Source organism: Ciconia boyciana, chromosome 1 (assembly GCF_034638445.1).
Source record: "Ciconia boyciana chromosome 1, ASM3463844v1, whole genome shotgun sequence".
NCBI classification, from domain to species: Eukaryota; Metazoa; Chordata; class Aves; order Ciconiiformes; family Ciconiidae; genus Ciconia; species Ciconia boyciana.
In genome coordinates this window covers 38,586,255-38,612,960 of record NC_132934.1, presented here as the reverse complement: position 1 = coordinate 38,612,960, position 26,706 = coordinate 38,586,255, and the positions used below count along the sequence as shown (strand labels likewise).

The 26,706-nt window shown below is 36.4% G+C and overlaps 1 protein-coding gene across 1 annotated transcript in view; it reads right to left on the bottom strand.

Moving 5' to 3' along the window:
- Positions 1–26,706, bottom strand: part of LEMD3 (LEM domain containing 3) — a 52,288-nt gene that overhangs the window by 9,553 nt on the left and 16,029 nt on the right. The window contains exons 2-9 of the mRNA XM_072863074.1: positions 20,450–20,487; positions 17,919–17,985; positions 10,602–10,669; positions 8,911–8,990; positions 8,682–8,830; positions 6,788–6,889; positions 5,653–5,755; positions 5,242–5,420 (exon numbers count right to left, since the gene is read on the bottom strand). Coding sequence (XP_072719175.1) covers positions 5,242–5,420; positions 5,653–5,755; positions 6,788–6,889; positions 8,682–8,830; positions 8,911–8,990; positions 10,602–10,669; positions 17,919–17,985; positions 20,450–20,487 — 786 coding nt within the window. The remainder of the gene's footprint in view (positions 1–5,241; positions 5,421–5,652; positions 5,756–6,787; positions 6,890–8,681; positions 8,831–8,910; positions 8,991–10,601; positions 10,670–17,918; positions 17,986–20,449; positions 20,488–26,706) is intronic.

Below are 26,706 nucleotides of genomic sequence, written 5' to 3'. Positions count from 1 at the left end.
GTCATGGTAAATTAAAAGGAAGTTTTTCAACTTAGGTGGGGCTTTTTATGTATAAGGAAAAAAAATGGCCACAGAAATCAGTGAGGTACAAAATCAATGCTAGCACAGTAATAAGCATTAAAATGTATGCCAGAAATGGGACCAAAAAGGAAGGCTAGGGAAGTTAAAAATAATGCTGTACCTACACAGCAAGATTCAAAACGGTGTAGTTAACAGATGTCCCTTGAGCTTCATTACATATCTATAACAATTAATTCTCCCCTTTACCCCAAAAAAAGCACGTTTAAGTGACAAACCTATTCAGATTACAGTACTAATTATCTGAAAATTTACACTGGAGTGGAGCATACAAAATATTCTCCTCACAATAAGGGCATAAGCAGACATTCTTGTGGGACAACACAGTCTAAGCTATACCATAATTAACTAAGCACCACCCATGCCGTTTCTTTTCCTAAATAGGTCTCAACAGTAAGACTTACAAGATGAGGGTAAAAAGGTGGAGATGAAATAGGAAAGCAGAAGCACAAATTTGTGCACTAAGTCACCGACAAGAAAATTTTCAGGACTTTCATAAATTCCCCTTGGGGACCAGCGAGCACCTTCAAGTAAAGGAAGCCACTTTATTTTGATCATGATGTACTTTGTTTTATTACCTTAAACTGAATATGACTGTATCACTCCAGATTCAAAGAACAGCAGCAGCGAAAAGCGTGTGCTTTCAACAATCTCTTTATCACTGTGACTAGAATATGTCTATGATGGAAGAAGTAGCTCTTGCACAGACTTCAAAATGAACATCTAAGAAATTGTAGTACAGCTTTCTATACTTCTTGAATTACTACTGTACTATTGTATTGCTAAAGGGATTCACTAGTATCACCACCGTGGGTTATAAGACAGCCCAACAGATCCTTAGATGTGGCTTTGAGGCACCTGATAAGGTTGAAGACTTGCATCAAATATAGGTAACCGTGTTTATGAAGAACAGATTTATTCACTTTAAGCCACATATCACTAGTTTATTAAGTACTAACCCTTCTTATCAAACGCAAGAACACAAAGATAAAACATTTAGTTGAAAGTGTTGAAGTTATGCACCTTCACACAACACGAGGTTCTTCAGTAAACAGGAAGGATACTGAAACCAAAATCCTACTAAATGTTAAGAGACGAGAGTGTGGTTAACTTGGAGTTCAATACAGTTAAGTTCAGCTATAGAAGACCAGCATGGGATGGATACAGCATTTTACAAAAAGCATAAAATCCACAGTTTTCTTGCAATCGTTAAGAACAGAGCCTTTTTTTTTTTTTTAACATGGAGAAAGGATTGTATTCTCACAAGCCGGGGAAGAGGGGTGTCATTCACACAAGGTAACAGGTTATCTTCCATGCCACAGGATGAAATATCACCCTAGATGTGGTACTTCAGAGAACCTCTTTATCTCATCTCCAGAGCTGTCAAGGAACTTTAGCTACTGCTGTTAGCTTAGCTACATTGGAGCTCTGCCTACCTATTTCTCTTTAGAGTTCCAGTTATCAAAGGCATGATAGGACAATAGTATCTGTTCTTTCAAAAGCAAACTGAACACACTAGAAATTTTTTTTTTTCCCATTGATTTAATTAAATTACACTTTGGCATGATCAAGATTGTTTTCCAATTGACAATTCTCTTGTCAACTGTTTTCAAAACATTACTTACATTTGTCCATCATCCTACGATCCTACCTACCCTTTTTTTTTTTTTGACAGATACATCTACTGTATCCAGTAGATAATATTTCAAAGGAAGTACACCGGACTTTATTCTGTCCTAGTTAAAAAAAAAATCCCAAGCTGTCTGTCAAAACACAGGCTGCATACTGAAGGACTGGACAAAATGCCACACTGATGCTTGAACTCTAGATACTAACAGACAGCAGAGCCTAGATCTTCATGCTTGCCACAGGTCCCATATTTAAAATGCATGCTATCATCTACCAATATCCTAGTACACACTGACCAGTCAAGAGGCTTTCTTCTTCAATTGCACATACTTTGGGTATTGTGCTCTGCTACAGAGCACTACCAGATCTCAGAAGGTTAAAAAAATTGTGACCTTGAAATTTATTCACAAGATTCAAAACCAAGAATTCATTCTGATTTTATATGTACCGAGTTTGTTCAGGACCTAGCAGTCTTGAGAGTATTTAGATTTATGATCTTCTAGATTTAAACATCAAAACTGGAGGACGAACTTAATTCCAGTTGATTTATACTTCCAAAAATGAAGAAAGCAACACATACATATAGAATTCCTAAGATCAGGAAAGAAACAGCTGTGCAAAAATTGAGACTTATGTAATTGAACTATTTCCAACAGTCATATGAAAACAAGGAACGCAAAATAGAAAGAGCCTTTGCATGTGAAAATCGCCTTTGCCCGCTGATTACCAAGATATACAGAGCCCAAATGACCTATGTCATTTCAGCTGTCCCTATTTCTATGCCCTTCTGTTAGAGCCAAAGTATGCAATTTCAATTCTTCAAAGATCTTTACTGTACTACAAACATAACAAGAAAACTAGGAAAATTGCTATTAAAAGAACCGAAACAGGATAGTCCTTAATATATCCTATTCAATAAAAAGCATAAAGTCTCAAGTACATACTCTAAGCAACATACAGCTGAAAGCCACAGCTGCAAGATAAAGCTATTCTGTCCACATTCACAATATGCTAAAGTAGGTATCAGATGCTCAAATTCAGATAGTACCTAACAGTAGCTACTACAGTAGCTGTCTTTCTAGAAAGTTTTGGAAACTACTGTTCTGTTGAGAGTCTTGCATGTATATTCCATGTAGCAAAGCAGTACCTGAGCTATTACACACTGAGAAGTCTTCCAGATGAAGGAAAATCCAGTCCGATTTCTCATACAGGACAGAATGTTACAGAGTGATTTATATTGCAATCAAACAGGACAAGAAAACTGAAAGCAAGTGAGTAGTAAATGAGAAATTCCAGAACTGGAATTGTGTCATGTTTCACAGCCTATATTGAACAATAAGCTACATAGAAGATTCAGCTTTATAATATACATAGCTTGCAGAAGACACATTCAATTTAAGTGTTTGAAAATCAATCATGACAGTATGACAGAGATGGAACAGAGAGCTGTTGACAAAACCCACCGTTTCTGCGCTGCACCTAAAGCACTTGCACATCCCTAATGGACAATGGCCTAGAAAGAAAAGGCTCTGCAACTCTCGTAATAAAGTTACTATTCACATCTTACTAACTAAAATTTTGAGAAACTGAAATCATTTAATACGGATGTCACAGCAGAATGCCACGTTACTACTACCGCAAGACAATGACTGCAGAACCTCAAGCCTGCACAAGGTATTTTTAAAAAAGCAGCCCTCATTTCCAATGAATGATTTAAAATGAGAAACATAATACTAAAACTAGTAGCATAACTTCAAGAAGTATATAATCATATCCCAACATAGCATTTTGCATAGACAAGCAAGATAATGGGTCCCAAGACTACTAAGACGCTCATCAGATAACATGCCAAGTATCTGCAAATGTCTCAAAATATTTGGCTTTTCAAGTTGACAGAGAGAATTGTTTGGTTTTGCTCTGAACTTACAGAAAAGCAAAATTTAAGGCCCAAGGGCTGAAAGCATACATAGAACTTCTGAAAACATACAAGTGGCCTTTGGGTGATCAAGCTTGCTACAGCGTAAAGGGTTCCAGGCCACAAAGAAGCTCTTCCTGTTTGTCTTTGAAAAGGAAATAATCACATTGGAAGGAGCTACTTTAAACTGTATCCTCTTTTATAGGAAACAATAAAAACATTGTATCTTACAAATAAAAATGTACACCAGTATAAAGTAAAAGAAGGAAGCCCACTACTACTTGCATTAGTTAAACTAAGACCAAAATTAGCATAGTCCAGAAGTACATAGATGAGAGTGCAGTTGTATGCCAGTGGGAATTTTTATTTTGTTTAAGTGGGACTAGGAAGGGCAGAAAGTCTGTTTGTTTTTTTAACTAGGCTTTTTTCAGCACCTAGTTCAATGCCATAGAAGTAATGCATGATACAACCGTGATAACATCTGATTTTAAAAGTTGAACTAAAAACTGGAGAAGCAACCACTCCCTCCTCCCTCACCATCAAAATAAGCCAATGTGTTTATAAACTAGGACTCTGCACAGCATTTCAGTCCCACTGGAGAGATAATATAGCATTATAGAAAAACATAAGGCAAGATAGACTCTTTTAAAGAATCACAACATTTAAACAATTGGAAATTAAGATTTCACTTTAAATATTTACCTTCACACTCAGACATTGATAGAAGTGACCATTCTTTTTTATTGCAACCCAGAATTCAAGTCTTATAGCTTCAATTTTTCATTGACCAAAAAAAAAAAGCGACCCCAAAAACTGAAGCTCAGCATGAAGGAAGGCAGAAAGAAGAACTAGGAAAAGATGACCACTGCAGACAGACAACTGCAAACCCACTGGATTCTTGCCACTTGGCTCCATGATAAAGCTGAAAAGTGACAGACGACCGCAAAAATCCATGTATGACAACAGCCTCTATTAAAGCAAATGCTTTGCTGCACCACAGAGCTTGAAGTACAAACGCAGTGTAGAAGAACACTTATGATAGAAAGGAAACACTACTAGGAGACGCTCAAAAATCCATGTTCTGCTGATTGAGGAGACTTTTGTCCCAGCAGTCTCCCTTTCAAAATAAACTCCAAACTCTGTCTTTAGGTACCTGACTGATAACAGTAGGAAACTCAAGTTGACAAGCTCTGATCTACCTGCTGTCAGATACAACCAATTACATTACTTCTAGTAAGTATAAGGCATGTCAGAATTTGACCAACTAAAGAGTTTTGGGGTTTGGTTTTTTTTTTGTTTTTGGGTGTTTTGTTTGTTTGGTTTTTTTAAATTAAGGAAAAGGAACAAGCCACTCATTTTGGCTACGTGCCCTCTGCTGTATTTCTGCCATAGCTACAATAGAAAGACTCATTTTGCTTGAAAACAAGGCAGACACTAAATGCACAGGAAAAGCCCATTGAACAACAAGATAATAGAGAAATGGCACTGACAGTTCATAACAATACTTAAAGGTGTGAGAGAAAATAAGTCTTTCATGTTCAAGCAACAAAATACCATTTAGAAGTTAGATGCAGAAATTAAAACAATTATGGTTGCAAAATATAACTAAACTTCAATACCTTGGCCTTGCCACACTTTCGATGGTATTACTAAAATTTTGTCACATGCTGCAGAAGGTTGCATCCATTTCCAAACCAAGAACTCGGCACCACCTATTCTTCGTGTCTCTGTGTGAACTCTAGATTCATTTGCTGCAAGGAAGTCAACTGCTCTATTCCAGACGTTCCTCATTTTCCTCCTTAAAGATTGAAGCAAGAATTACAAAGTTAGCATTATAACAAACTGCATAGCTGACATCCAGCATGTAAGAGAAATCCAATGTTTCCCCACCACCACCTGTGTCAATAAGAGTCTCCAAAATATTACACTATGCAACCTGCTGAAATTAACTTAGTTAATTGACCAATTTATTTTTACTATTTTTCCTTTGTTACACATAAGGAAATTCAGTACTTCTAGTGAGAACATACCTGTCCTGAGGTGGTATTAGAGAATCATGCACATGTAAAATAGGCATGTAAGGCTGCAAGTCTTTATTTTCAGAACACGCCTCGCTGTGACTTCTTAGAACATCTGAGGACACCATAAGAAAAACTGGTAACTACGTAGATCATGCAAACATAAGAAAAATTTCAATTCTGGCAATGAACAGCTACTCTGAAGACCCCTCCCAATTTCAGTAGTTAAAAGTTAAGGCGTTTTTTGGCATTTTGAAGCATTTTTCCTCCTAACCATGCTGAAGGCAAATCAGGAAAACTAACCACACACAGTGCCTCCAAGTACCCCAAATAACTTTGGAATAAAGGAAAAGAGTTCTTGCAGTTACTCTTGACTCATACTTTTAACTGTCAGCTAAGACAGCTACCTTTGAAAATAAAGTGCTTTTCCTCCACTCCAACAAAACTTGATTTGCCAACAAAAAAGGCAGGAAAATGGTAAAAACAGGAAAACAGCTCCAATTTGTCTACCATCTCTGTATTTATGATGATTGCCATAGATGAAAGTAGTAAGACAATTTAAGTAAAAATGCAGCCCAAAACAGAGCTTAAAAACTACAAACAAACTACCGAAAACATTGTGGCTTCAAGTAGAAAGGCAGAATTTCAGAACTCAATTATGGATTCTATTTTAGTAACACAACTTCTGCTCAAAGTGACTAATTAAAAAGCTGCTTTTTTTATGAAAAACCATCAAGGATAGAATTGAGAGCTAACACACATTTTAGGAGTGGATATTTTAGCCAAAGATAGCTGAAAAACCAGATACAGAAAGCAACATGTCACCATACTTCTAGTCAACAATCATCGCATTTTATTCGTTTTCAATAGTAAGATAAAATACCACCAAGTCAATAGGAATTTATTATAGCCATGTTGATGTAATTCACAAATTACAATCTTTATACCAAAAGCTCTGATTAGACTTAACAGATGATTTTTTTTTTTAAAGAAAAAAACACACATGAACCACACATTTGACCAAGAACTTTAACAACTTGATGATGACAACTAAACCAGCAGAAAACATAAATTAATTAATGCCAGTACTTTGAAAGCTTATACAGAGCTGATACAGATACATCAGATGTGACTCAAGAAGCCATACCTATGATTTTTACCACCATATCATACATCTGCCTTGTTTCTTCTTCCTCTTTTGCCCAACGGTATTTCATGTAGTGCAAGACTCCCCAAACCATTGCTATACCTGCATTAAGATGTATAATACTCTTTAAAAAGTATTAGAACATCGGTTATTTAACAAAGTTTACAGCACATACTTCATAAGTTGGTTGAACAGCTAACATTTTAAAGTACTTTAAATTTCAAAGCTAGTGAATTACACTGTACTCACTGTCATTATTTTGTATTTTATTAACACAGCAACACAAACTCTTAAACTTTGAAGAGCAGATACCTTTAGAAAAACATTTCATTGTTTTAACAATAGCCTAGTATCCCATGACTGTGGTTTGAAATTTTACACGTTTGTGAAGAAAAATAGTAAAACAATTATACTGGAAAAATTCAAAGTCATATCAAAAATCACATAAACTGACAATTCAGAACATGTTAAGATTTAAAAATGTACGATATTCACTAATTCATAGACAACTCATATGCTTTACGTATACCAAAACTAACTTGGACTGCTTCAGTTCAGCTACAGATTTGTATTTCTTGCAACAAAGCACTGCATGCTCTTTTTCTACTACTTTAAAGATTATTCCCAAAAAGCACAATCTAGTTAAGACGGCCAGCAGCATAAGCTGAAAATAAAAATCTTATTTCTTCTTCTATCTCAGGCTGTGGGCACCACTACACCTGTGATCTCTTAACAACAAAAAAACCCCACCACCCAAAAACACACATACACAAATTATAGTTACGCAGTTTGTTTTGCATACCAGTGATCACAAGGCAATGTTAACTGATTCAAAGAGACTGAGGGACACCATTTTAGGCCAAAATAGGTGTTAGTGAATGACAGTACATCTAACATTTATACAATGGTTTATTTTTGAAAAAGGTGCTTCATATTAACCTTAATTACAGATGAGAAAGTTGAGACACAGAGCAATTTGCTCAGCATGCCTGATGGGACCAGTAGTTGACTTGGATACTGAGTTTCATCTCCATATCCGAATTCAACCCTCATATCAACTATTCTCAGAAAGATGGCAATCTGGGACAGTTTGCCTTTGATTCTTTTGGTTCATCATAAGGCTAGTGAAGGAGGTCTCAGGTCTTCTGCTCATAAGCACGAGATTTTTAAGATATTGGGATAAACAATTTATTAAATATTCAGTAAACGCATGAGATGAACTCTGCATCTTCAATATTTCTAACCAGCCACATGGAAAGAAGTGAGTGCACTCTGCACTCAGCTGTACCATATTTTTATGCTGCATAGTTTTCAGTATGGTTAAGAATTAAATAAACTTGAAAGAATTTGAAACTTCACTAGAGAACTATCAAAGACTAAATGAACTAGTCTTACTGAAGGAACAGATAATTTTTACAACTTAGTCTTAGAGGTAAGAATTTTTGGTGACAACCATGTTGGATATCCAACTTTTCCTAAAACTAGGAAAATCATCTTTTCTGCAGTTATGCTTCCAAAGTCCCTGGAACAACAGTGAAACATCCTCAAAATTAAGTCTATCATATCTTTTTACTAAACATTTTGCTTTTTCAAATCAGTTCAACCTGGAATTTTTGAAAGCCACAAGGTATTGCTTTGGCAGGGAAAAAGACAGAGTTACCAAAGAATGCATATGTTCAGCTGACTACAGCAGCAGATGATAGCAACCAACTGTGAAAATATAGTGGTGCAACAGAAGTGCAAAGCAAACTGCATTGTAATCAAGGTATGATAGGAACTCCAAGTTTTAAGGTTGAATAAAAACTTTCTCTAAATATGCTGTTTACTTTTCCCCGTGCACTTATATAAAAGCAAGTTATAACAAAAAATTGGGTTTTTTTTTTTATTAACTTACCCAAAAGCAATATTGATAATCTGTGAGTTACGTTAACAAACGCACGGCGAAAACGACACCTGAAAGACATCTTTGGACTAGTGGATTCCAGATACTTCACATCTGTCACATTAGTGACATCCATCTCATTAGGGTCATTGCTGAGACACCTATTCAAAAATATACAGTATTTATGAAAAAGGATACATTCTGTTAGAAGAAATTAAGTTAAGAAATAAAGACCACTTACTTTATGCCAACATCTTCCCCACTATTCAAGATCCATTGTAATGCTGTGTTAAGTACACTTTCATATTCTGGATCTAAATTCTGTCGAAAGACAAATATTAATGAATAATTTCGTAACTAACCAGAAAGTTACCATGCCACGATAAAATTCAGATATTGCACACATTAGTAGCCAAAATTATGTGGTTTTGTTCTTGATTCTTCAGATTTTGCATAAGTGTTCACTACACAAAGTGAATCTATACATGCTATGAGCAGCTATCAGACTTACTAGCATTCCTCAAATTAAGGACTGTTTGAAAAGTCAAACCACATTCACTGGGGTTTTTTTTTAACAATTCTAACCTACAGCAAGAAAAAAATTATTCAGCCACTAGGCGGTGCTCACTGAAAATTTACTTCAAGAGTAAAACTCAAACTAGATATAAAACCAGCTGAAAATGGGTCCTATAAAAGCAGTTCGGGGTTTTTTCGGTTTTTGGTTTTGTTTTTTTTGGTTGGTTTTTTTTTTAAAGGAGCTTTAGGAAAATCAATTTTAACTGATATTTTGCAAACTGTCCAGTGTTTGTCGTTCAAGAACTGATATTACTATATAGAAATTAACTTTTTAAAAAAAATTAGTTGGGATCAACTATCATAGGAGAACATTCACTGCTATCTGAGCTAAGGCTGTCTCCATAGTTCACCTTGCATGTTCTTTTGCAGAAAAAGAAAAGCAAAAATGGAAGTTACTATTGTATTTGAAATCATACTCCCCCAAAAGATTTATCTCCATCTTTCCTTTGAACCTCACATAATGTAACTGGCCTAGAATATCATTGCCAAACCATAAACCAGCGTTAGCAGCTTCTTCAGGATGCTCTTAACATTACCTGTTTTTGTCTACTATGTAAATGTTTGCCAAAATGTAAAATTTCTATACATTTGTATATTAAAAGTCACATCAGCTTAACTCCCCCCATCCAATCAAAGAAATCTTACACTCTCAGCCTTTTAAAAGCTTCAAGTAGTTTTCCACTGAAGGGTACACCAACATGGGCTAAAATAAACCCTACAGCTGTCAAGACAAGGGAAGAGTCATCTTTTATTTGGGGAGCGAGGCAGGGGAATGACAGCAGAGAGTGGGATTTCATAATACTGCACACCTATCAAATTAACAAAAAGGCCTTTTTTGACCATTTCTATTCAAAGCATCAATGAATGGTGACTCCATACAGCTGCTGCCTGTCAGGCCCGCTGCACAGATCAACCTCTCCCCTCAAAGAAAGTAGAAAAGGATACTGTCTTCCTAAGTCTCAAAACATAGTATACTGATTTCTGGAGAACCTTCTAGAGATTTGAATTTCATAAATTTATTATTTTCGTGTTGGTCAACTATGTCCATCAATTCAAGTTATGCCCTGGTGTTTTAACTAAAGGGAAAAAAACGCATGCCACTGAAGCACTACTATCTACACTTTCATTGCAATTAAGCCATTTTCTTCCACCTTCCCTCTCCCCCAAAATCTTGCTACATCCCCAAATAAAAATTGTAAGTAGCATGTGTTAAAGACATCAATTCCAAACATTTCCAAATAACATTGACCACTAAGTCAAATTTTAGTTAATACACTAGATATGAAACCAGGCCTTACAAACTGTAACTTATACAAATGTTATATACAACCAATGAAAAATACCTCGTTTGCTTACTTTTAAATATGCAGCTGCCTCCTGGACGGTAAGATTTCTTTGAATAGAGCTGCCACATTCATGTTCCCCTGGTAAAAGTAAAAACTTTAGTTTATTTTGATCTACTTATTACTGCATTATATAAAATAAAATCACCTAAACACAAGCTTACGGTTAACACAATCTACACAAGCAGCAGCAGCTCAATAATCCTCACAAGTTCCACTAAAAATATGGAAAAATCTCTGGACAAATTTCTCCTTCAAAAAAAGTTAAAAAAAATTTAAGATTGTCACAGCTAATAATATGTACAAGTCATATCATACAACTTCATGTACTGCTCAAAGTGTATTTCAGTATTTACACTGAAAGTAGAACAAAAGGTAGTATGAAGAACTATCAAAAGGACGTTACCATAAAACAGTTGCTGTACCCTGATTCAACTTCTTCCAAATAATTTCTATTTACTCTGAAACATGTATTATCTTTTACACAGACTAAGTTAGTTCCAGTTGCAACACGTCCATAATAGTATTTCAGGCACTATGAAGTTACGACATTTTAGATTGGTCCAAGTTATCACAACAACTTAATCACCTTCCTGAACATCCACAAAATCCCAATATGGCCTGAAACTGGTGGTTTTACCATCCTCCTAACTCTTTTGGAAAGTATGCAGAAGTAGTCAGGAAGTAAGATATTATATGCACAGTCAGTCCTCACAGCCACATGCTATCATCTTCTTGATTTTCTCTGCTAAACTGAAAGTACCTGATTCATGCAAAAAAATATGTAGTGACAGTCATACCAACACAAAGTCACACAGAAAAGGAAAAGGTCTAACACCAGTTTTATCCATCACTAGGCCATTATTTTTGAAGAACTGTCAGGAAGCAGCAAATCACTTTTTTCCTGATCTTTCTAAAAAAAAAATCTTAGCACCTATAACTATGATTTTACTGTGTCAAAACAATAAAATAGGAAACAACAAATCCAGTCTTTCCCTGGCTCAGGGTTACGCCTGCCTTACCTTCCTGAATCTATGCCAAGCTTTATTATTCCCAAAGCCATAGCAAGGCTAGGAAAGTTTAAGATACTCATACATATACAAAATAGAAACCTTTGCTTATATTCCTACAAAGTATTTAAAGTTGGAATTACTCCTCACTGGAATACCCTTTAAATGGAACAACTTCAAGTATTAATTCCCTATACAAATGAGAACATTCGAGGCAATCTGAGCAAAAATTAGGAAACACTAGCAAGTTATGGAGAAGCACCTTCATGTCTCATTCACAGTAGGGAGTTCTATGAATAAGTGTAAAATAAATAAGTGTTTCAAATAAATAAGTGTTTCTATGAAGCAAAAGTCCTTCTCAGACTGCTAAAGCAGAGTTTTATTCAATATACTTCAACAGATTTAAGTGAATTTGGCCTTGCAAGCACATCAGCATAATAGGGATGCTCTTTCTTACTGTTGGGTTATAAAGAAATAGGAACATTGTTTTTAAGAGTGCTCATATGCAATCTGGCCTAAAAGTGCTGCTGGAACTAAGTCTGTGTGCATGCGCATATTTTCAAGCAAGCACTGAGCAGAAAAGACACTACTTTAAAAGTTGTTTCACTTGGTAATTAACATGCAAGCATCTTAGACTTTCAAAGTGCCTGAGTCTACTGTAATAGCAAAACTAGAGATCGCTGGTGAAAATTGACACCACCTTTGCCAAAAAACCTCTGAATTTAGAAGTCAGCACCAGAATTGGAGTTATGGGCTATTCTTGTATGTAATTTAGGCAGACATTCTTTTTGTGCAGCATAAACTCTACAACCTGTAAATTTACATGTGTAATCATCAGTGATTTCATGTTTCAAGATTAGTAGACTTGGAATAACTATATATCAAACTCATACAGTCTCTGCTGTAAACATATTGTTTTAAATCTAGAACTGATGGAATAAATACAACAAAACCAAAATGTATCTCTGTAGAAGCCATATGTACAATCTCAATCAGGTATTAAGTTGTATAACATGAGCAAGTCTGATAGGTATTCATCCATTTAAGCTTTTTTTGTTGTTCGGTGAGACCTGAAGTCTTCCTGGGGTCTTTCTAATACAGAAAAAGCATGTCAGTCGTAATTTGACTGAACAGAACAGCTTGTGAGAGCAGGGGGATGAGACCCTTTCTTTAGGAGCTTTGTTTGGTTGGTTTTTGTTTTTTAATTATCTAGATAAGCAGGAAAACCCATTTATGAAATAAATAAGAAAGAATAGAAAGGGTGAGGTTAATACACAGAAAAGAAAACAAACAAAGCACACAAGTAGGAGACCAGATTGTGAAAAATGAATTCTTAAAAACAAGTTTCAGGATTCATTTTGGACTTTCAATCTTACAAGAACACAGTATTACTTCCTACAAGAGGACAAAAGCTCCCTTAGATGGGGGACTACTGGATTACTTTAGTGGTTTTAAATTCTAATCTTATTTGCCTTCGTCCAGGAATTACAGTTGTGCAGTATGCAGCCAACACACTGACTTCACAGCTCCTAGTCTCATCTTCAAAAACCAGTAGACAACTTCCTCACAGTCCTGCTTCTGAAATTTTTTCAGACTATATTCCCTCTGAACAAGTTTAACAGTTAAAAATGCCTTTGCTGCCTAAGCGCTGACAATGTCCAAGCCTCATCAGTTCAAATTACCCTAATGCAATGCTGGGGGGGGCGTGGGAGGGATCACTTTCGTCTTGCCTCCCACTCTTGAAACAAGTAAGCTAATCAGAGTTATGGAGTTTCAGTCCTGTAGGAAGAGCTGTTGGAGATGCAGTTTCTCATTCCAACCTATCTATTGCTGAGAACCATTTAACAGCTTTCTTCTGAGACACTCATGAATTTGAAAGCCTGCAGAAAGTTAGGCAATTCACAAGTCAGACAACCTTCTGTTTTACTGCAAACAGCAGGATACTCCTATATGCCATTTCAGTCACCGTTTCAGCTAATAGTTCTGCAAATGAAGGCTTACTTTGAATAACTTTGGTGCAATCATTAACTGCTTGGCTTGGAAACCCACTTTCCATAGCCTGAGCCAAAAATGTTTCCCAACTGTTCCATTTGAGGCCCTATATCCAGGAATAAAACTGAACCAGAGTCAAAAAAACTTTACACAGGTCTGCTGCAAGATATGTCTGAGGTCTCTGTAAAAACTGCCCCTCTGTTAAAATATCTATTGTGAGTTTACAGAAAGCATGGATCTTTGTGCTCAAACTTTTCTTGGGCACAGATCACTTCTATTTCAAGTGCAATCAGAGAACCATTCTACTTGCCTTTGTAGGGAGGCAAGAAGTAACACATCCCAGCAAGGATCACAAAATTACCTTTTAGCTTATGTTAGTGTACTTGGGCAAGCCACATAAGAAGCTGAGGTCTTCTAGAAATACTAAGAAAAAGCAACTAAAGCCTCAGTTCTAAAGGAACATTGAAGTCTGTTATTCACATTGCTTTCAATACAGAAAATAAGTCAGATCTGCTTTTCCATGCAGGCTAGAATATTTGAAACTGACTTTCATTTGGGCATTAAGCTTAATTTATAAGCTGCAGCTTATACAGTTAACAGAAATATTCAGAATTTTAAAATATTTGCTTTACAATATAAATCATTCTCTTGAAGTACCAGAAGCAAAACCCAGTGGAAATATAATACTTTAAGGAACACATGGATTTAGCACAGATCTCTAGCTTACAGCTTGATGTGATACAGTCAACCAATACAAAAAGCAAAGAGTGTATAAAACATTTGTTTAGCAGGTCTCATGCTTACAAGTTACTTGCAGCAGGACACTAAAGTGGGTAGGTGAAGAAAAGCAGGAGCAGAACAAGTGTTGTCAGAGCAAGTAAGAACACCTGATCTCCCAAAGGCAACAGATTAGTACCACTGCAGAAAACCAGAACTTGCTAAATAGTCTTTAAATCACTGGTTGGAAACAGCACAATATCAATTACCTGAAGAATTAAAGATTAAGGAGAGCGCCTGTGACAGCAATCAGATACAGTAGCTGGCACTTGAAATTAAGTAATATCTAGTGTTTTGCCAGGATTTTCGTCCAGGCATGGATTTATCAGTAAGCCGTATTACATATGGAAGTCTAATTACCTCCTGCATCTCAAGGACCTGTGCTGTCCATTAGCTCAGAAGGAAACTGTTTAAATCTGATAGATCATCACTCTGTGGAGAATGCCAAGCAAAAGAAATGTCTAACTAAATAAAAACTCTTTATGTACAACAAAGTAGGGTCATACCCATCGGTAGCTGGCTGCTTCTTGTGGATATAGTGGTTAGGTTTATTCATTTTGCAAGCCTGACTGAAAATGGATGTGATCTTTTGAAGTCTCTCCATGAAAAGACCAAGACATCCAGTAATTAGCATATGCCTGAAGGAAGTCTGATTTAAATAAAGCACATATTTTGCTTTAGGAGAAAGTGTTCGGCACTGAAATATATACTGTCTATAAAAAGTTGCTGCTTTGAAGAAAGGCTGAACCATTAGACAAGAACACAGGAACACAAACGTCAACTCAGAACTGGATGAGTAGTTACTGTTTCTCCCTCTAGTTTCTTGTGAGGTAGGCATTAGTCACCATAGGTTTGGCAGACCAGTAATTCTGAGAACAGTAGTGATGCATTAAAGGCAATCTATTTTTACATAGGATAATGAAATCATTTTACGTCGCATCAGAGCACCACAGTATAAAAGAGGCATGTACAGCTAGAACATAGTATATTAAGTCAAATAAAATTAACAAACTGTTACCCTGACTTTTTCTTCCTTCAAACAACTTCCAGTGTTTTACCTTCTAAAAAAAACCCCATCGCTTGCCCTCCAATTGAAGTTGACAAGGCAACAAACTAGCTCAGTAAAAATATAAGAAGGCTAATAAAACAAAGAGGGCTAGAAACCAACTTCTGAAGTGACCATCTTCATGGTAGTCAAGATGTTGAATAAAGCTTAACAGAGCAGACTACTGCAAGTTTCCAGCCTGCCTTTTTAATATTCATAGTTATAACATGAACAAATGATTCGTAGCCAAGTATGAAATGAGAAAAACTTTTCCAAGTATGTGACAGAGACCTGAAAAGCACCATTTTTAGTAAAACTATATTCCTTTACTTCTCTCTCTCTTTTGAAGTGGTGCACAGTGTACAAGATCAACACTTTTAAAGCCTGTATCTCTCCAGCAGCTTTCTCTGTTCTATGACTTTTAAGCAGCTTCCAGATATTGTGCCAGGTCTACATCAATATGGTATTCAAAATGGACAGGAGACTTCTTCCTCTCATACCTTAAGAAACTTGGCATTGAGGATAACTTCTGTCTAAGTACAGATGAATTAGGTAATTCTTCAGACTGTATGAAAGCTACTCTGCTGAGCAACCAGGTAATCTCACAATGCAGCTTCAGTTTGGGGGATCATCTAACCAGAAAGTATATTTTTTGTAAGTTTTGCTACATTTTTTGTAAGTAAAATATATTTTTTTGCTATATTTTTTGTAAGTAAGTACTGAAGATTCTCCTAGCCAAGAACAGACTAATAAAGGTTAATGCACCTTTGTGACCTGGGGAAGAAAGCAGTCACCTTGGAGCATACAAATTCCTCTCATAAGGCAGACAGGTAAACATTTTTATAAGTGTATGTGCACATAAGTAAGCCCCAGCTAATGAAGAAAACTCCCTTTCTTTCACAGATGTAGAAGTGAGGTGCCAAACCTTTTTATCCAGGCAAGTACATTGTTTATTGTACAGCCACCGGAGGGCCAGATGACACACTGAGGGACCAGCAAGCTGTTATATTTTCTTTTCAAAAGACGGAGACAAGTAGCATAACCCATTACTTCCACTTCACACAAGTCAGTGCTCTACTGTGCACAGCTGTGGGTCTTGTGAGACACTTCTACACACCACAGGTTGGCTACCCCGCATGCAAAAAAAAAAATCTTTTGGCCCCAATGATTTATAGCACAGAATTATTTACTATCAAGTATGAGATAGTTTTAAACAGATAAAAGTATCAAGATGTAACTGACCTGTGAAAGATCAACACTGCAAGGCATTCACAGACAGAAAGCAACAAAAATGAAGACTAAAAAAGTAACCATTACTTTGCATGCACTCAGGTTAAACACCATTCTTTCACTACTTTGGGTTAAAGAATGTAAACAAGAAGAAATTTATGGGTTTTGTCCAAACATCTATTTTATTCATTGCAGATATTGCAAGTGCTCTGGAAACAAAAAGCTTCTGTAGGAAGATTACTCTTGCAATTTAAAGGTATTACAGAGCTGCTCAAATTTCTCACAGATTTCCTATATAGCCCCGACACATTAAATTGTCAGCCTCATATCTGACAGAGTTGTTTCCACATTTTTTAATGTATGAGAAATGTCTGTAGCACCTGATAATAGTGGAAAAACCTTCTTGGTGAAACTTGCTGTTGTAAAGCAAGTAGTTGGCACAAAGAACAGTAAAGCTTAAAAACAAAAAAAACTGAACCACTGCCTCCTAAACGCATTATGGGTTAAACAAGCAAGGATGATAACTAAGTGGCTTAATAGTCAAGAAATAGATTCTGCTGTAACTCACACTCACCAGATGCTAAAGTCATAAACAGTCTTAACTTTACCATTTCCTGATTGTGACGTGTAAATATCTATGCAGTTTAAAGCTGTTAATTATGACTCTAGGCAAAAGCACTGTACTTTTTACTTTGAATATTCAATAAGTAATACTAATCCTAAACACCATCTCTGACACATTACTATAGTAATGTGTATTACATTATTACATAATGCTGTAAATACAGCACTTTTCATTACTATATAATTAGTATGGTTAAATTGGACTATTTTGTCTAACAAGGCAATCTTGTTCAACCACTACTGTTCATTGTATTAGTAAACATTTTCTGATTGTTGCAAAATATTGTTTTTCAGACATTTTTCCACCATAGTGAAATAACTACCTTTAAAAGAAATACATATTCCTCTCCACATATAGCATATTTAAACCTTTAATGAAATCAGATGAATAAAGCATTAAGACATTAGATCAAAAACCATACAGGATCACAATTATCCTGTTAACTAAAAAACATTGCAACAAGAGGCACTACACTGGTGAAAAAGGCAGTGTAAGTGAACTAGAAGTGGGATTTCTAGTTTCCCAAAATGGAACTCTAAATGGCTGTCAGGGCCCCAGCATATACCAGTTGTTGCAAATCAGTATCTGAGCATAGACTTCTTTGTAGCTGTCACCATAACACTCTTAGTCACAATATTTTTGAAGTGTTACCTGCTACTTGTGCCAATTTATCATGAAGTGCATATAAGCTGTTCATCATGAGACTTATTTCATCTTCCTAGAATTAGAAAAACACATTAATGTTAAAACAAACATTAGTAGAGATACATTTTCTTCCATTTACCCCCAAAATTTTTATATACCATGAGAAAAAAAAATGGTTTTACACATACAGGTGGAAAGCTGTAGCGTTTCACACATCAACAATGATGCAAGCAATAGATTTTGAATCAAAGTATTCACAGTATTGATTTTTCAGATCTTGACTGAAACTGAACTAGATTGCAGCCTGGACTCTGATGCATCTGCCAGATAAAACTGAAAGCTCAAAAGGTTATTCTAATACTAATGAGAGAACAGTGCAATGACCCAAAAGAAGTTTGGTGGGGTTTTGGGGTGGGTTTGTTTGTTTTTTGATGGGTACTATATAAAAATAAAACAGTTTTATTCTTAATAAGTGTGCAGTGACACTTCACACAAGCCACACTAAAGTACCATCTGGTTGTATTCCCGAGTAAGATTCATAGCAAAGTAAGATTTTTGCTGTCTATCTTCAAACTACAGTAACTCAATTATACTTCCTGCGTATGCCACTAGTATAAAAAGGCCTAATTCCCAAAACAAGCATGAACATGAGATGTCATATAGTTGTTACTTACAGGGGAGTTAAACTTAAAGATATTGAGCAATTTCATTGAAATATATCCAGAAACATTTTATATTAGAAGGAATTATTCAAAATATGAAGATGAGGAACATGCAATTACATACACTGAGCACTAAAGGCCATTCTAAAACGTTGGGGTTTTGTTTTGGGGGGTTTTTGGGGGGTTTTTTTGGTTTTTTTGTTGTTGTTGTTTGTGTTTGTTTCTTTTTTTTTTTTTTTAAGTTGGCTCTGACTCCTGGGGCTCAGAGCCCCATGACTCAAATGGCTGAGAAGACTAGAGCCTTTACTCAGAAAATATGCAAGGAAAGTCATTTTCCAGTTTGTGCATCTGCTGATTATACTCCTATTGAAAAAATATATATATTTTTTAAGTTTAAATCCCTGATGCACCAGAACTGTCTGACATAGTTTTAAAATCTGAATGCTCCAATTTTTTTCCCCGTAAGAAAACTGCTACCAAAAAGCAGAATACTTCTTTCATTGATCAAACATTTGACAAATTAATTCCCACAGACTATATCAGCAATTACCAGCATCACCTCTCCCTATTCTGGTCGTAGAAAACTATCATTGGGATTAAATTGATATAGTTGGTACTCCCCAGGAAACCAACCAACCTTATTAACTCATTTCCTGTCTGGAAAATACTGGGCATGGCAGAAGAGGAAAATCAGTCCTCTACCGCATGCACACACCACCAGCAGTACTCCAAGTTCCACATATTCGCCAGTAGGTACACCCATGACTTCACTAATAGCTACGCTGAGACAGACATGTGGAACATTTTTGTGACCAAAGCCTTTTTTCGTAAATTAATGGTCGGACCACATAAAGGAAGGAACTGAACAGTATAGCCTTAATAGCTAATGAACAATCAAGCACGGAGTAGGGTTACTATGGAACAGTACACAAGAAACACAGAAGAAAGTAACATACAAAACAGGTTCTCAAGCTGTCAAGTCCAGTCCAAGTCCATTATCTCTGCACTACTAAAGTCATTCTGAAAGAATCCTCAGAATTTACCCAACAAAATTCAATTTGTTCAAAAGATTCAGAAACATTTTCTACCCAAGAAACTAGCCAAGACTACCTATTTAAAATACGCAATTATTCACTTTTGGAAAGCTCAATCCGGGACACACACACACCACACCCCAAAAAACCAAAAACCAAAACAACAAAAAAGCCCACACAATTATCTTGCAATACTTGCTTATGTATGCCTAGCAAAAGCAGATCATTATGTTTACAGTCCAGGCAGAAAGACTGAAGGCCAGAAGAGAGAACCACCAAAATGCATGCTGCAGAACTAAGAATAATACAGATAACCATTTTTGAGATGCCACCATTGAAGGTATCCTGGTATTCCAGTTGAAAGAATGACCATAGGAACAAGTTACAGAATAGAATCAAAGTGAAAAAGACAAACTTTTTTAATGCATTTTCTGAAGGAGGCTAACCCTTGCTCTTCTATGGCACTAAAAGATCCTGGAGTTTCAAGTCAATCTCCTCTTACCAGCTATCATTTCAAGGTTGAGAAGCCAAATGGTAACAGTAAGAGACAAAATTTATCATTTTGTCTCAAAGCTTAACACACAATTTTCCCTCATAGCTCTACAACACAAATTATGTAACATTTTCTTAGTATATAAAGCAACCAGCATGCCACAGCCAAATCTTATAATCCTAGTTATATTGCCCAAGATGAAAAACAAAAAATTATACATTAGAGTTGCAAGAAGTGCATTCATCTCATGCAAAACATTCTGAAACTGCATCCTTCTGAACAGATATATATTGTTTTTATAGAATCATACGACAGACTAAAATCTCAATATTAAGTGCTTTTACTTACTTTTATTTTTGGTAGTTCTTCACTTAAGGGAGTCTTGACTGTCAAAAAAAGAAAAAAGTTAATTAATTCTAGAGTCTGAAAATACTAAAAAGGTATACCAACACTGTAGCTTTATGACAACACTGTAATCTTTCGATAAAAACAAAGAAGTCCATAATATGACAAATAACAATTAAGACAGCTATTAACCTTTGACTTAACTCCATATTTGATAATGCACTATACTGGCATTTAGGTTAAACCAGAATCATGTGTATCTGCAAATTTCACAGCTACTTCCATACAAACAAAACCGTGCTTGCTGTTTGTCAAACTCTTGCTTTAATGACTCAATTGCATTGAAATAATAATTTGAAGCTTTTAAATTTTTAGTGTGTCATTTAAAAAGTAAAACTACTTTTTTACTAAGCAATAACCCATACAACACAAAGCTGTACAACTCATCAGCATTTTCTGCTTTGACAAGAGTAAGAGATGACACACTGAGAGCTCAGGTGAAAAGTGCAGTGTGACTAAATGACCATTCCTTCCTTTCTAAATAAAAGAGTTTCCACAGCTCCTGAAAGCATAACTTTATCTATTATGTTCCTCTTGGCTACAAAAATATATTCTTCAAAGAAGAGAAGCTGAAATCAGACAAGTAATTTGTGCTATGCTTCCACTTAAGACGTACCAGTTGGTAACTGCAAAGTTACCAAGGCAGGAAGCAATCACCATTAAAGCATATTGTCTTGCCTTTCTAAGCCACAAACTCTTGTTTCACCCACAGTTTGAGCTTATACAGAACTTAGCAGTCCTATGTGCTATTCAAACAGAAAATGAAGCTTCTACTGACCACAGTTCAGCGACCACAAAAACAAAAGAAAAAAAATGTATCCTGGGAAACCTGACACAAAATTGAAGGTCTAGGTTACAAATGTCATCATATTGATGTTGAAAGCACACCAAGAACAGGCAGCACTTGAAGGGGCACACCGCTCCATATGCAGTTCTACAAAAAGTAGAGTTCTTCCAAAAGAAGAAAAAAAAAAAGTACTTTCCACTACTGCTAGGTCTGATGCATTTGCATAGAGAATCTGGAAGAAATCTCAGTCTGGGAAGAATTTTGTGCATTTTGAAATCCTGCAGTTTGACTTTCTATACTAAGGCATAGTAAAAGACAAGTACCATCTTAGTGTCCAAAATACATAATTCTATTTACATGGTGTAATTACACCCACACACCCCGACATTGCAGCTGTTCACACAGCAGTTCTGCTTGCATCTGAAAGTAATTCAGCAACAGCCTCTGATAGCGCTAATCAATTTGACATCTTATAAGGCACTCCCATGCGTTAAGATATTCACAAAACATCAAGATTTGCCTCCCAAACAGTCAGTTGATTGACAATATCTTGACTCCTGAACCATAACTATGATTAAGCTGATCAGTTAATTTAGTTATGCATGGGAAAAATAAGAGAAATAAAGGTGGGCACACTAGATCAAACTCATGGCAAGATTTCTCATCTAGGAGAAATGGAGGATATAAAGCAAACTAAGGACCAACTTATAAACTAGGGGTCCCCTCACCTTTGCCAAGTGTAATCGCATCTGGACAAGTAACTGAAAAAAATAGATTTTATAACAAAAAAATGAATTAACTGTAAAACAAAGTAATTTTTATTGCCTGCACAAACTTCCATAGCACTGTTGGCAGCAGCTAGATGCTGACCCACTTCACCTTATTTTTGAAAGGCAAGTTTGAAGTGGGAATGATTACCATTTCATTGCTCCTACATGTAGCAATGGTAAGGAACACATTTCTACAACTACAACCATCAAATTATGTTTAAAATAGTGGGGCAATGAAAACGCTTTCCGAGTGAAGAAGAAAGCTTGACTCTCTGAAACTTTGCAAACAACGGTTTGTCCATGTGCCTGAGCTTAGAAGAAAATTAAGCGTGCTACCTACCCAACAGCAATAAGCACTTCAGCTTCCTCTGACACAGCAAATGGGGGGGGGGGGGGGGGGGAGGGACGACACCCAAACACAGGGACTGGTTTTCACAGACATCTGAATACTTGATTCAGATATCAGATTAATTAAAACTGATAGAAGCAGATGACGTTCAAGCACTCCTGGAAACCAAGCCCTATACCACTTCATGATTTCATTCTATAGGTGCAAATTCTCAGACATTGCCTACTAGATTAAGCTACCAACTTTACAAAGCTTCTATGTATTTCATTCATTAACTCAGCAGGACATTCCCAGTACACTAAACTTTTAATCTAAATAGCCTAAAATAGGATTAGAGAAACACAGCCAAGGCTCTAGATGACTGCCAACTTCCCAGTTTGATCATTAGTTATCCAGACAGGATAATTATGTAATTATGGTCTCTTCCCAAGGTCAATCTTATTGAGCATACATGAAATCTTGATTATATGGTTTTAGATTGGAGGGGGTGGTGAAGGGGAGGAGGGGCATGAGACAACAGTATGTAGATTTCAGTATACCTGACAACATAAACACTGATGGAAGCCATGGAACAAACATAAATGCAATACTTCCATGCCTGCAAAGATGCAAACTGAAAACTGTCAGCTGCAATTCTACATACACTAGGACAGTAGAGCAATTAAGTGAAGGCAATGGTGGTGTCTGACTTTACACTAGGATTGCAATGCTGGGAAGGTCTCTCACGTGAGCAACTTCATATTTGGATAAATTAAAACATTGAAATTATGAAGCAATCCAAATGAGATGTCAATGTTTGCCTCTCACAAATACATAGTGGTTAAAGTGACAAAAAAACCCCTCCTCCAAAATTATCTATCGCAAAAATGTAACAATCCTTATAATTCATTATTTTAACTCACACTATAGGATTTCCATTAAATCCCTCTAAAGTTAGTGATTTTATGGCAAGTTAACCAATAAGTGAGATACATTTTATCCAAGATGTTAATGTAGTTTAGGATGCTTGATGCCTTAAGAGGCAAGTAAGCTAAATGCAACTGCAGCAATTTATCAGCTGAATTAACAACTGTTACTCAATCTGCATCTATTTACCACATAACCTTGATTAACTTGAGCTAATCTTGAGCCACTCCTTAACTACTTCAGTAATTCCTCTGTTCTGAATCCACCCTTCTTTCTTTTGTCCACAATCTAAGCCCTTACCAAATCCTCCCACTTGCTCCAGCCACAGATGTATAGTTTTCATCTACTCCAACATATCTAAGGTATTTCAATATATTACATCAACATCATTGGTTCAAAAGGTTTTTGACAGTTCTTAAAATATAAGTATATTTTTTTAAGAGTAACAAGTTCTTGTTCTACCAAACTAAGCATTAATAACCAATTACTAAGAGAAGAGTTTCTTATGTGAACGTATCATACTTCCAAGGCTCCTCCTCAAAAAGGGTTCAAGACCTCTACCATACAGCAACAATTACCAGCCTTGAAAGTAGTCTATCAAGCTCACAGTTTTATGAGCTTCGAAGTACCAATTCTCATCTACTTATACTATGAAGCTAAAAACTATAGAGATAATTTTCTAAAACAGCAATCTCCTGGCTGTTGTCCCAGGGGGTCTTCTCTCCAGGTTAGCCAACCAACCACCACATCCCCTGTCCTCAAAAAAGGGGGGGGATGCAACAAACTACCTGGACATGGCAACCTCATTATCCATTAGAACTCCCCAGACAGCAGGAAAACTGTGAGATGCATGGCAGTTTTACCTGTCCACACGTGAATACTAGCTGCAGGATTAAAAAAAGCAAGAGTATTTTCATGGAAAAAAAAAACCTCCAAAACTTGACAAAGGGAACCATACCAACCCCTCCAAAACACTGTAACAGCTAAACATTCTGCTTGAAAGTTTGATACATTGGGAGAAGAGCTTTATTCCTGGCAAGGTGTAACAATAATAGGATTCTTCGGCCAGACATGGAAGGAAACAAGAAGTAAGCACACTAAGGGATATAATCTCCACATGAAGCTTGATTTCAGAACAGGAAGGGATATGCTATTTAAATTCCATTTTTAAGAAGTGACCTTATTTAAATGCTAGTTAATCAAGAACAAGTAATAAGATTACCAAAAAGCCTGCAAAAGAAATCAAAGCAGCATACAAATATTGTTCTGGTTAACTGAAAAGACTACTAATGACCCTTGGAAGTAACTAATTTACACATATTACTGTTGGGACAAGCTGTAAATGATGACTTACAGACTACTAGAATTCCTCAGAATGGCAGAACCCATCAGTCTCAAATAACAGAAAGTCACCAATAAAAAGCTAAGGGTCACAGCACAGCTCCAAAGCATTCCAGCCAAAGCTGTCAACACAAATGTACATACCAAGCCATCTCAGAGAGATGCTCAATTTTAGGAACACAAGTGCAGTCAGCATCAACATACAAGGTTAACTTTTGCTAGAATACAGACGCTTTCATCTTTAAAGTAACAATAAAACCACTCACCACACACACCCTCATTTTCATCCCTAATACATTGGCAACAATTGCAGACAGACACAGTATTTACAAGGGTTTAGTTTTCTTCAGTAAGTCAAACAGGGAGCACAAAGTGGGATTTCTCCTCTTTTGCAAAGCATGGTTTAACAGACATGAAGCTGCAGCCTAATTGCAGACATTCATGAACACACAAGTCAGCTTTTATAGAGTCTTAATGGTCCAAGTTCCAAAGACTGACATAGCTTCACAGGCAGTCATGCCTAGAAAGAAGACATGCACAAATAAACACACTTTTGCTTAGGACATAAGCTAGAACCGTATCACTAACGTGGTACCAAATTAAGGAATTCAGTTACCTTCTGGTCACTAGAATTAGGTGCCAAAATTAGTATGCCTATCCTTCCACTACAGCTATCTCCTAGATGCTGTGGTACCTTGCCCTGAACAGTGTAACTATTTTTGCAGTTTCAGTATTCAATACACTTCAACAGATAACATCAAAACTGAAGTATGAAGGAACAGTCACACCGGGACAAACCAAGGATTCAACTAGCCCAGAATCCTGCCTCCAGCAGTTACAAGAAGTTTTACTCTTTCAGAGACCCCTGTCCCTAACCAGAGGGGGGAAATCAACAGAACCGTGGCAAAAATGAGTGTCAGAGCATGAGAATATAAAGTATATGCTGATACTTCAGAATATTCTCCCAGTCATAAAACAATTTGCACCTCAGGAGCTTCCCAAGACAGACAGAAGTGGCTATTTTTTTTTTCTAAAGTATCAACTCCAATGTATTTTTCCCTACCAATTTGTCTAGTCCCACATTAACCCCAAGCAAGCTTTTAGCTTCAGCAACATATGGTCACAAAGAGTTCCACAACAAACGTGCATGTATGAAAAAACAGTCTCTCTGCTTACTCTGAACTTAGTCTTAATTCTCAAGTTAACTCAAGAAACTCCTCCTTGTATTAGAGGAGACAGTGAGTAATCAGATCCTATTCACCCTCTCCATAACACTCATACTTTTACTTCATTCCTCAGTCTTTCCCTTGGTCCTCACTCTTCCATGCTCAAGAGTCCTATTCCTCCTTGCTATAAAAGCCATACTATGCTTTTGATCATATTACTACTCTCTGAACCCTTCTGCAGCTCTATGTCCTTTCTGAGGTTGGGGACCAGAGCTGGACACTATTCAAAATAAAGGAGCACCACGGATTATTAGTGCCATACTGATATTATCAAATATATCCTCTCAAATATACTTTGTTCTCAGTTCCCTTCCTAAAAAATAGAAAATCCTACCATTGTGTTTCCTATTTGACCACTAACATTTTTAACAGAATCATTGTAATGCTATAATCTGTTTCTGACCCTACAGATAATTTGATTTTATAAACGAAAAAGCACCTTTTGAATGCAACTTTAAGGAGCTGTAAAGCCACAGCTGCAGAAATAAGAATGATCCCAATTAACCTGTAAGCACTTAATTTCTCAGTGTGATGATACCAAAAGCATCAAATACCATCCACACAAGGATTCAGAGACTGTACACTGCAACACACACTTCCAAGCTAGCAACTTCTGCAGAAGCAAGAATGTTCCTCCCTGCAAAGTACTTTTCTCTTCCCCACCCACCATGTCACAAGCAGACTAGTCCCAAAACAGAAGCGGTATTTTTTCCAAAACTTGTCCTGTAAAGGTGTGTTCAGTAAGTGTATAACCTAATGCTTTCCATTAGAATTTCTTCTTCATCAAAAAAATGCATTAGCTGGATAATGCACTGTTAACA